The following is a 12,368-nucleotide window of genomic DNA, read 5'->3' as shown; positions in this document are numbered from 1 at the left end:
GGAGAGGGATACTCTGCTATATTTTCAAATATTAAAAACACAAAAAATTATCATCCCCAAATATGCAATCTGTTTGCACCATTTGTTAAATTTAAATGGACTTCAGTTGGGCAGTGATCAAATAGCACATGGCTTCTCAACACAGTCACGCTGTGTGTAAAAACACTTTTCTTCTCCATAATTTCACCAAAGCCCTTTTCATCTCACTATTTCTCAAGCTGTAGATAAGTGGATTCAACAGAGGTGTAAGCAAAGTGTAAGCTAATGACATCAGTTTCTTGGTTTCTGGTGAGTAGCCAGATTTGGGTTGCAAATAAGTCATGTTGGCTGTGCCATAGAACAGGGTCACAGATGTGAGATGAGAGGCACAGGTGGAAAAGGCCTTTTGCCTCCCAGTGGTTGATGGCATCTTCAGGATGGCATAAAGAATCCGAATGTAAGACAAGAGGATCAACAAGAAAGGTACCATAACAATCAAAATGGTGCCTGTGAAGGCATAGATTTCAAACAAGAAGGTGTCTGCACATGCAAGCTCCAGCACTGGGGGAGTCTCACAAAAGAGATGATTAATTTCATTGGGGCCACAAAAGGGAAAACTGAATACCCATGTGGTCTGCACAGTAGCCACCATGATCCCTGACACCCAGGAGAACATTACTAATTTCATAAAAACTATTTTATTCATAGTCATTGGGTAGTTCAGAGGATGACAAATTGCAGCATATCGGTCATAAGCCATTGCCCCCAGGAGAAAGCATTCAGTCCCACCAAAAAGAAGAATGAAATACATCTGTGCAAAACAGCTCACAAAAGAAATCCTAGTTTTCTCAGTGCAGAGCACCACCAGCATTTCAGGCATGATCACTGCACTGAAACTCACTTCCACCACAGATAAGTTCAGGAGGAACAGGTACATGGGAACATGCAGGCTCTTGTCCAGGGAGATGATGACTATAATGATGACATTTCCCATCAGGATCAGCAGGTAAATCACCAAGAAAACCCCAAAGAGCTGCTCCTGGAGTTCAGGAAAGTTAGAAAAACCCAAGAGGATGAATTCAACCACAGAGCTTTGATTTTGCCTTTTCATTTTAGTAGTTGAGATTCAGATTTATTGCTTGTATGGAAATAGAATATATAGTATGAAATCACAGTTCGATAGCTGTGAGTTCAAGTCTGGAATTCTTGACAGAAGATGCAATGACAGGCTCATTTTGATAGAACTTCAGGTTGACAATTTTGAAGAGTGGTCAATAACATGTAATGGTGAATCTTTAAAACACAAATAAAAAACTGAAGAATTTTGGCTCAAAAATCTTGTCTTAAAGGTACAAAATGACAGTAGGTGTTGTTAGGCAAATTTTTGCTATGTAGATTGAAAATTAAAACTATTGTTAAAACATACACAAATATCACATTATTTAGAATCCAATGTCAATTACATTGATGTATCCATTTCTGTGTTTATTTCAATTGTGTATTCATAAGTGAATTTTAAAGTAAAGCATTTCAAATTACACAAATACCAAAAATAAGCAGGAAATTTTAAAACTACTAATTCGAAATTAAAACACATTTTGATGAATATTTATAGTAAGTTCCATGTTCAAAATGCATTATATTATTTTGTTAAGGAAGAAAAATACAAATAATACATCTAAATGGATACAGAAACAATCAAAAGGAGTTGAACTTCAGCTTTATCTTAGGTAAACATAAGTAAATTGGATTTCAAGCACAGTGATTGCTGGGCAGGCTGGACCTGACTAATCACATTGACATTTGCATCCATGGGAAATTTTAGAGGTTAGTTCTTCATGGCCCATCCTGGTGTCCATAACGCGGCTTTCAGGGCTGTAGAAAACACCATTTAGGATCATTTTGATCCTGTGGTTCAAACCATGTCTCTCTCTCTTTCTCTCTCTGTCTTTCTCTCTCTCTCTCGGTCTACACACACACACACACACACACACACACACACACACACACACGGAAGTTCATGAACTCATTACCCACTCAACAAATGCTGATTGAGCATCCACCACATCACTGGCTTTTGCAGGTATTTGGGGCCCGTTGTGTTGCTGGAAGTACCACTGCACTGTGAGCTAGTCTGGAACTGGGCTCCAGCCCTGGCTCTGCCTCTAGCTCCAAGATGAGTCTCTGCCTTTCCCTGCACTCAGGTTCTCCATCTGAATGGCTGGGAGCAACAAAATAACCCTGAATATGGCTCTGGCAAACGTGTGTGTCCAATTTGTTGACAGAAAACTGCAGGCTGCAGGCCTCTGCTCCATTCACATGGGGGCTGCTGAAGGGAGGTGGAATAGCGGTGGGTGGGCATTGGGAGGCACACGTGCTGCCAGAGTCATTTTGAGCCAAAAAGTCCCATGCAGACCTGGCCATTTTCTTCCCAGTCCACTTGCTCTTCCAAAGCCCCTCTCTGGGCAAAGCACCTCAGTTCTCCCCACCATCCCCCAGAGCAACTGCCCTGTCCCAGCATTCTATTCACTGTCAGAGCCCACAGGCCTTCAAAATCTGGAATCCCTCTGTCCTCAGCACGTCCATCTCGACTAACACTACCCCTGTCCTCCCCTTCACCTCCCCATCGTTAAATGGAACCATGACTGGTTTCTCCACATTTTACACCTTCTCCTCCTATCTGTACCTCAAACCCCTGTCAAAATAGTATCATCCTCTCTCCCAGAACCTTCAAGGTCTCCCCCTATCAGTAGAATAAAAAGATGCCTCTCAGGCTGGCATTTAAGGGAAACCATAGGGTTTAGAACTGCTTCAAAAATCTATTAAAGAGGCCAGGCATGGTGGCTCGCATCTGTAATCCTAGCACTCTGGGAGGCTGAGGTGGGCAATCCTTTGAGCTCAGGAGTTCAAGACCAGCTTGAGCAAGAGCAAGACCCCATCTCTACCCAAAATAGAAAAATTAGTCAAGCATGGTGGCGCATGCCTTTAGTCCCAGGTACTCGGGAGGCTTAGGCAAAAGGATTGCTTGAGCCCAGGAGTTTGAGGTTGCTGTGAGTTAGGCTGATGCCAAGGCACTCTAGCCCAGGCAACAGAGTGAGACTCTGTCTCAAAAAAAAAAAAAAAAAAGGAAATCTGTTAAAGAATAACAATAAATTAAATAATGATAAATGAGGACAAGATTACTTCTGAATGGAAAGTGAGGGTGACAATCCATAACCACAGGATGTCATGGTGGGTTGTTAGGCAGAAGGAAAACAGCATAAGGAAGAAGGCTGCCTTGCTCAAGGCCAAAGTATCTGATGACACCTCAGTACTAGAGTAGAGGCCTACTGGCCTTTGAAAACCAGCAGAATTTTACTTCAGGACATGAAGAAGCAAGGGGACAAAGGCCACAGCAAGCTGAAGACTTGGAATGTCATGAGTTCAGATCATTACAACATTAGCTGAGAGTAACAGGCAAGTTGGTTTACTAAGCGTGTCCATAGTGATATATTAAAACCAAATGTCTATATTACCTAAAATAATGTATTTGGGGTGACAAAAAAAATCTCATAAAATTAATATAATGGAGTTGGGAGGAAAAAAACATTTAAGTTTCATTTCTAATAGACAAAACTACATACTCAGCTCCAAACTTATAAAACCAAATAAGTTTGTAAACTGAGAAAAATTTGAATATCTTATTGAAAGTAGACAAATTATAGGGAGCTGATAAAGCAAATTGTTGAACAAATCTAAATTACTGCTTTCATGAGTCATTTTTAGAAACTGAACTCAAATGCTCCACCTTTTGCCTTTAACATATTGTCCAAACTAATGCTGATTTGACCAATTCACTGGCATGTTCTACTAGTTCCAGCATGAACTTTCTGTCTGACCTTGAGCAAATAACTCCCTCCTCTGGATTTTATCTTTCTGCATGATTAGCCCTCACTCCAGCCCCCTCAACTACATACCTCTATGAATTGATGCTTTGTGCTAGCAAAGTACTTAAAGACCTAACTATTGTCAAACTTTTAGGTGAATATGAAAAGCAGAGCAATTGACTTTCTTACCTGAGCACTGACTTATCACTTGATAATAATCAGTGAGAAGAACTGTAGAAGGTAAACCCAGGTACCAAAGCAGAATCTTCAGTTCTTTATCTATTGAATCTTCCTAATTCTCATCCCTTTTAATCCAATATTTCACCTGTTTAGTTAAAAAATACTCCCATAAATACAACTTAGTGATTCAATGCGTTGATTTTATATTGCTAATACTGTACAGCATTGAATTCTATGCCCTGAGAGAAACCTTCTCTGGAGAACTTACACTCAATTTATACAGACTTTCCTGTATGGAGAAAAGGAGCCTCAACTGCACAAACTTGAAGCATCACTCCTCCAGGTTTCCACAGGGAATACACACCTCTTCAGACAGGAGACTCAATTCCACCAGGACCTCGCCCACTGAGACACGAAAGCAGAGACTGAATGAATGTTGGTAAACAGGCACAGTGGAGCAGGGAGGACGGGGTGTGGGTGTGAGTGAAGGCAGGGTGATCTAGAAGAGGATCTGATTGGAAGGGATAGACAGCTTGTGCAATGGTAGGAAATGTGTTAAAGCATGTAAATTAAAGTTCCTTTGTGAGAAGTGTGGGTTTCATGACCAAAATTTTTTCCATTTTCTAATAGGAATATGGAAACACTAAATTTGGATAGGGGAGTCTTGGGGAGAAATTTTAAATAATTTTATAGTCAGAACATTTTAACTTGAAGTCAAAACATCTAGACCAGCTATATGAATTTGAGAAAATCATATAAATTATCTGGCTCTATTACTTTTTTGGTGAAATCAAGATAATGTTATTATATTCACTTTACAGGGTATATGACTCAGGGTTCAGTCTAAACTAACTCAAACAATCAATGAGACCAATGGTTCAGTCCCAGCGAAGTATAGGTTGAATGAATCTGCAGGTTTTGTTTATCCAAAACTTGGTTGATGTGATCAGGAGCTGGCTTCCTTTTTACCTATTGCTCATCTCTGCTGTCCTAGAGTAGGTTCTATTCTCAAGGAATATTTACCCTTTTAGTGGCAATAAGGCTGCCAACAACACTTGGGGATACATCCTCTCCAATCTGTGTCTAGGGAGAAATGTACTAGATATCCCAAGGAAAACAGGTTTTCATTTATCAAGACCAATCCCAGGACTCCTCTCATATCATTTACCATGCTAGATTACATGTCTACCCATAAACTAGACACTGTAACTGTGAATAGGATGAGAAATGCTACCAAATATCCAATTTTCAGAGTCTACCCCATTGCTGGGTACAGATTCAATGCCAATTATGTATACCTGAAAATGTTTAATGAAAAAATTCCTCAAGGGACATGAAGGTACTGTTCATAGAGGAAGGAGCTCAACCCACCAATGCCCTATACATAAAGCATGGTGTACTTTAAATTATTGTGCAAATACAAAGAGGTAAGAGGAAAGCTGAGAACCAATAAAATTGCATTATTTTTTTTTTTTTGCAAGACAGACTGGAAAGAAGTAGAATTGGGGAGAAATGGGTGAAGCAAAACAATAAATATTGCAGAAGATAAATATATGGTCCTGAAGGATATGAATTTGGAGGTAAGGAAGAGAGAGAGGATTTCAAATGTTGCTGAAAGAAAGGAAGAGAATAAATGGAAACATGGATATGGATGCCCACAGATAAATCAATTCAAGGTCTTTGCACAGCTTTGGGGCTGTTTCCCAAGTCCAGGAGTGAGGAGGAAGAGATATGCCTACTCTTGTAAAAAAAAAAAAAAAAAAAATCAGGAGGTGAATAGTCACATGCCCTACTAATGAAGGATTCTTCTTGGAATTGAGCCTCCCTTCATTGAACATGCTGAGAGTCTGACTGTAAAAGGCATTGTCATGAGCCCTATACAGATGCCCCAGCCCACTCTGCCATGGTAAAAAAAAAAAAAAAACAATTAAGTACATTGACACCCATGAAGTAGGGAATGGGAAGTGTGGCATAGAGAGGTTATCATCTTTCTTATGAGTCTCTTATGAACTGAGGAAAAAAGCAACAGATTTAGTGCCATCAGCAGGCAGTGGCTCAGCAGCAATTGAAGGGAAAGGCTGTTATGATGGTGGTTATTGTCCTTTCACTTCCAGATAAAGGACTCCCTGGAGCATTTCTTGTATGGCCAATCTAGTGATGATAAATTCCATCATGTCTTACTTTCCTACAACAAAACAAAACAAAACAAACAAAAAAAAAAACTTTATTTCTCCTTCAATACTGAAGGATAGCTTTTCTGGGTATGATATTTTTGGGTGGCATTGTTTTTCCTTCAGCACTTTGAAAATATCATCCCATTCTCTCCTTGCCTGTAAAGTTTCTGCTGAGAAATCTGCTGTTAGTCTAATGAGGATTCTCTTATATATGACTGAATGCATTTCTCTTGCTGTTTTTAGAATTCTCACTTTACTTTTGACAATTTAACTATAATATGCCTTAGGGAGAACTTTAAAGGTTGAATATATTTGGGAACTTTTGAGCTTTCTTGATCTGGGTCTCCATATCTCTCCCAAGACTGGAATTTTTCAGCTATTATTTCATTAAATAGGTTTTCTATGCCTTTTTCCATCTTTTCATTCTGGAACTCCCATAATACAACTATTTGTTTGCTAATGGTATCTCATAAGTGCCATAGGCTTTTTCCACTCTTTTCCATTCTTACATCTTTTTTCCTCAAACTGGATAATTTCAAATGACCTATCTTTAAGTTCAGAAAATCTTTCTTCTTCTTGATCTAGTCTGCTCTTGAAGCTTTCTATTATATTTTTTACTTTGTTCATTGAATTCTTCAGCTGCAGGATCTCTGTTGCATTCTTTTCGATGATTCCTATCTCTTTGTTAAATTTCTCATTTATCTTATGAATTGTTTTCCTGATTGTTTTGCATTGTCTATATATATTCTCTTGTATCTCACTAATTTCTCTAACATTGTTATTATAATTAGTAGTAGTAGTAGTTTGAATTACTCTTCTGGCAATTCATAGTTTTCCTTTTATTTGGGGTCTCTTACTGGAAAGTTATATTCCTATAGTGGTGTCATATTTTCTTCTTTTTCATGTTTTATATGTACCTGCCTTGATGTCTGCACATCTGATGGAGCAACTACATCTTTCAAACTTTATAGAGTCCATTCCATAGAGAAATACTTTCACCTGCAGTTGAGTTTTAGTGTCCCTGTTGGGAAGGATGTGCTGCCTCTGACTCCAAGTAGATGCAGTGATATCATCTCCATTCAGCCTCTTCAACTGTGCTTAATGTCAGCTGTGAGTGCCTCAGTGGCATAGGCTATAGAAGTTTGTGGCAGTGGCAGTGGTGACATAGGTTGTTAAGGGCCTTGGTGGCAAGAACTTTCAGGACACTCCTTTTCTCATCTTCACCATAATGGACAGACTTAGCTGAGGGGATCTGTCTTGTTAGGTCACACATGCTTTACAAGCAGTTTCAGCAGTGCTAGGTTCCAAGTGCAAGGGCTTGGAGCAGCGATGGAGCTGGGGTCCTAGGCTCAGGCTCTCATGAACCTATTGTGGAACCTGAGTCTTCATGTGCAGGTTCACTGTCTGTGACCAGGTTGGATGTAGATTGACCACAAAGCCAGGATCTGTGACTCTGAGGCACCTCATAACAGCTTGGTCCTAAGGGGTCAGGTTGTAGCTATGATTCTAACTCTGGTGGACAGGGCACAGCACTGGTCCAACTCTCAGAAAGAAAGGGTGCTGTGGAGGTTTGGGCCCAGGGAGCAGGGTACAGCTGGAACTCAGGAACCAGAGCTAATAGGATTCAGTGGCAACTCAGGTCCCAGGGCATGAGGCATCATATAGTAGTGACTCTAAACCTTGAGATAGTATGACTTGGCAGTGTCCCAGACTCTGTGTGAAAGGTGTAGTGGCAGCACAGACCCCAGAATGGGGGAGCACAGCTGGTTTGGGGGCACTGGTTATAGCATGGGAAGGGGGTGTCTCAGCACCTCAGACTCTAGGGGGCTAGTTCAGCTCTAGAGAAGCAGAGAACTACACTTGTTTGGCCTGTAGGGTGTGGTGTCTAAGCTTAGGCACTGCTCTGTTTCCCTGGAATGTGGGATACTATGTCAGCTCAGCTCTGTGATGCATCACTACTCAGCTTGGCCAAGGCACCAACTCCCCAGGTGACAAGGTGCCACTTCAGCTCAGACCTAGAGGTATGACTGCTCTGGGAAGCCCAGGCACCATTTCCCTGGGGTGCAGGGAACAGCTTCAGCTTAGGGTCCCAGAGGCTGACTACTCTGTGTGGCCCAGACACTTTTTTCCCAGGAGACAGGGCACTGCTTCAGCTCACACATGGCGGGGTAGGGGAGAGGACACTGCAGCAACTGAAGGGGTAGATGGAACAGGTCCACCAGAGCACTGTTTCTTTATGAGCCAGTGCACAGTTTCAGCTGGAGTCCTGTGGAGCACAGCACAGCAGCAACTGGGAGGGGTTTTGGGGGTCTGGACCATGGGTCTGGGGGGGTCAGCCATTCCACCAGAATGCAGGGCCTAGAAGATACCTCAAAACTAGCTGTAGGCCGGGTGCGGTGACTCATGCCTATAATCCTAGCACTCTGGGAGGCTGAGGCGGGTGGATCGCTCAAGGTCAGGAGTTTGAAACCAGCCTGAGCAAGAGCGAGACCTCATCTCTACTAAAAATAGAAAGAAATTAATTGACCAACTAACAATACATAGAAAAAATTAGCCAGGCATGGTGTCACATGCTTGTAGTCCCAGCTACTTGGGCGGCTGAGGCAGAAGGATTGCCTGAGCCCAGGAGTTTGAGGTTGCTGTGAGTTAGGCTGATGCCATGGCACTCTAGCCGGGGCAACAGAGTGAGACTCTGCCTCGGAAAAAAAAAAACCAAAAAAAAAACTAGCTGTAGGTTTTGTTGCGGCAATGTGTACAGCTAGCGTTACAATTCTTGTTACAGCTCTTGACTGGGGAAAGAACCGAGCGGCACACGAAGAGTTGGAGAACAGTCTTTATTCTTCCACAGCAGGCTCAGCACACCTAGTGTTATAGCTCTCTTTCTGTCTTCTGCCCCCTTCTGCCCGCTTCTCCTCCTACTTTTATACCCTTGGTAGGGTTCAAAAAGCGTCCAATCAACATCAAGCTTTAACATCCAATCAACAAGCTTTAATATCCAATCAAAAACAGTGGGATTCAAAAATTACCCAATCAGGATCACGCAAGCAGCCGTGGCCGGAAACAGGCAGCAGCAAGTGGGCCTGGGGGCATTCCCGCACACTGGCGGCTGGGTAGCTTTCTGCCGTGGGGCCGGCCCCAGCAGCATGCCCTCCAACTCCACGGGCAGCGCTGGCCCACGGAGATGCAGAGCGATGGGGAGGCAGCAAGTGGCCTCATCCCAGCACCCGCCATTTTCGTATCAAGTTTCACAAGTGTGATGTGATCTATGGGAGCAATGAAGAAAGCCAAGAATCTTTATGAGCATCAACTATGTGAGTCCTGAGTCATAAGCAATTATAGGAAAGCAAGTTAGGGAACAATAGCTGGTTATATGTATTATCATATTTCCCCTACCACAGGTCCCACCTTGTGGCCTCTTATTAGTTTTATAAAGGGCGGTTTCAAGAGCAGTGTTTGGAAAGCTTATGTCATCTGTCTGGTGGCCATTCATGCAGTAATTGCTAATGACCAAAAACATAACTCAGTCAGTCCACTCACTGTTCATAAAATGTAGCTACTGAATCTTTGCATCAAACATGCACAAACAGGTTCTGGAAGAGCTGATCACACTACTGATGTTTCTGGACAAAGTCAGAGAAGCTCAGCAAAGTGTAACAGGTCTCTCAAAGAAAGGACAGACAAATCACCCCCATTAGTGAAAGTCAAACCACCCTTCAATAACGGGGTACAAGGCGATAACTGTGGTAAAGGCCTAGCTAAAAATGATGATAATAATTAGTAACTGTCCCCCTGTAATTGCCACTCCATAGCTAAGCAGCTGATGGTCATAAAGATTCTTAACTTTCTCCATGGATAACAAACATCACATTTTTGAAACCCAAAGGTAGTTTTTAAGATATTTTCCAGGCCCAGTATTCCAGTGGATTGACTGACCTACCCAGTCCAGTGGCCCAGAACAAGAAACCAACTCAACTGGAATTGTGACACCAGGGACTGGAGCAACATGAGAAGACAATTTCTACACCCCTATAATTTTGCCCCAATTAACAAACCTAATTGCCCAATCCCTTGCCTACCAGACTATCCTTAAAAACCCTAGTCTCCCAAGTTCTCAGAGAGGCAGATTTGAGAAATTGTTCCTGTCTCCCCGCTTAGCACTATGGGGAATAAAGACTCTACCATAAAACCTGCTGGCTCAGCATATTGCCTATTTCTTGGACAGTGGGCAAATGAACCTGGTTGGGCGGCAACAAAAGCATATCCTTGAATACATCTTTTGGAATGTAACCATTGTTTCCCAATTTTAGTTTTTAGTTTTGTTTCATTTTGTATTTTCTGTAACAGGGGACTATCCTCAGACTGCATGTAATGTTTATGATAGTTAGTCCAAATTCAAGAAGGATCAATATTAACATCGATTGATCGATGCAAAATAATTTTTAATCTAATACATCATTTCACGTGTTTGTACTTCTTTGTCTTCCTATTAATCTTTGCCAGTGTAATTATTGTATAAATTGTTTTAAATGTTGTTTAAATAGGAATGCTTAAAGCTTTGAAAGATTAACAGTCTAAAACATTTTTGCCTTTATTCAACAACAGGATATTTTTTATTGCTACTGTGAGTTGTGTTCCACATCATGTCCTGTGCTAGAAATGTAACCAGCCGGCGCCGAACAAATTCAATGACCTCTCCCTTAACTTACCTCTCCCTTAACTTATAATATATAATCCTCTCCCTTAACTTACCACTTGACCTTTTGAGTTGTTTCCCAGTGTGTGGGTTTTCTAAAACACAAAGAAACTAAGATTCTGAAGGTCCCTGGGCAGATTTCTGAAGACTCATGATCCCCCACAACCTGCCCCCAATATATGTAGCCCCTTGTTAGTTACACCGCAACCTGCCTCAAGGCACGTGGCGGCTCCTTTAGAAGCTCATTACCTCTGTTAGTCAGAGAGTTGGGTTTGAGGCAGCTTCTCCCACTCTCCTGACAAGATGTCTGTTTCCTTAAAAATTCCTTTCTTCCTTGGCAATCTCATTGTGATCTTTGTGCGATGAGTAACTGACCTAAACTGAAACTGCCTGTGGTTTCAACAACAGAAATATTGAAAAACCATGAAGCAAAACATGACTAATTTGAATTTCAGCTGGACTCTGTTGGTGTGATGGTGATACATGCCATTAGTTGCAACTTCTTTGGGGTGCTCTTAAGACCTCAAAGACATACGCTGCAGAATCAGCCAGTTCTGTAGAACTGATAGTGTTTCTTGATTATTGATCTTGCCATCCTTATTTAAAACCCTATCCCTTCTATGATTCCTTAAGAAAGCTGCACCAAATCATCTGCCTATTTTTTTTCTTGATACTTACTGAAATAGGTTTTATTGCAGAGTTGGTTTTTGGGTATTTGTTTATCTTTGTTATGAATGATGCTTTTTGTATTTATTAATACCAAATTCACTTATAAGTAAACTTGATAACAGAAACAAGAAAAAAGAAAACAGAAAGAATCAAGAAAAATAAAACAAAAAGTGAAAGGTTTAAGTGACTACAGAAAAATTATAGACTTGGAAAGTAAAGAAAATCCAATGCATATAATTGATATCTTTGAAAAAGAGATATAAAAGAATGGAATTACAAACAAGAAAACAGAAAGAATCAAGAAAAATAAAACAAAAAGTGAAAGGCTTAAGTGACTACAGAAAAATTATAGACTTGGAAAGTAAAGAAAATCCAATGCATATAATTGATATCTTTGAAGAAGATATCTAAAAGAGTGGAATTACAAACTATTTATATATATATATATATATATATATATATTATTTTTTTTTTTAAGACATGATCTTGTTATGTTGCCCAGGCTGGCCTTGAACTCCTGGGTTCAAACAATCCTCCTGCCTCAACTTCCTGAGTGCTAGGATTATAGACATATGCCAGCACACCTAGCAAAGATATTTTTAAACATTCAAGAAAAGTCTAATGAAAGAAAAGAAGACTAGAATCTACAGATAAACACAACAGGCACCAAAAAGAGGTACAGTGGTTAGAAATGAAGAAATAAGCTGGCATCATCTGAAGCCAACATAATTGTGTCAATACAAGGTCCAAGGAATCTGCTCTTAAACTGCTAAAAAATAAGTAAATTGGGGAAAGTCACAGTGTATA

The 12,368-nt window shown here is 40.8% G+C and overlaps 2 protein-coding genes across 2 annotated transcripts in view; one reads left to right on the top strand and one right to left on the bottom strand.

The window, feature by feature from the left end:
* The window catches only part of EIF3F (eukaryotic translation initiation factor 3 subunit F), a 288,155-nt gene that overhangs the window by 250,780 nt on the left and 25,007 nt on the right, over positions 1 to 12,368 (top strand). The window lies entirely within an intron of this gene.
* LOC105881946 (olfactory receptor 10A3) lies at positions 146 to 1,090 on the bottom strand. Its single transcript, XM_012783939.3, has one exon. The coding sequence runs from the start codon at positions 1,088 to 1,090 to the stop codon at positions 146 to 148; it is 945 nt and encodes a 314-aa protein (XP_012639393.3).

The sequence above is a fragment of the Microcebus murinus genome, chromosome 4 (assembly GCF_040939455.1).
Source record: "Microcebus murinus isolate Inina chromosome 4, M.murinus_Inina_mat1.0, whole genome shotgun sequence".
NCBI lineage: Eukaryota > Metazoa > Chordata > Mammalia > Primates > Cheirogaleidae > Microcebus > Microcebus murinus.
The sequence above is the reverse complement of the archived record's forward strand: the minus strand, read 5'-3'. Positions and strand labels throughout refer to the sequence as shown.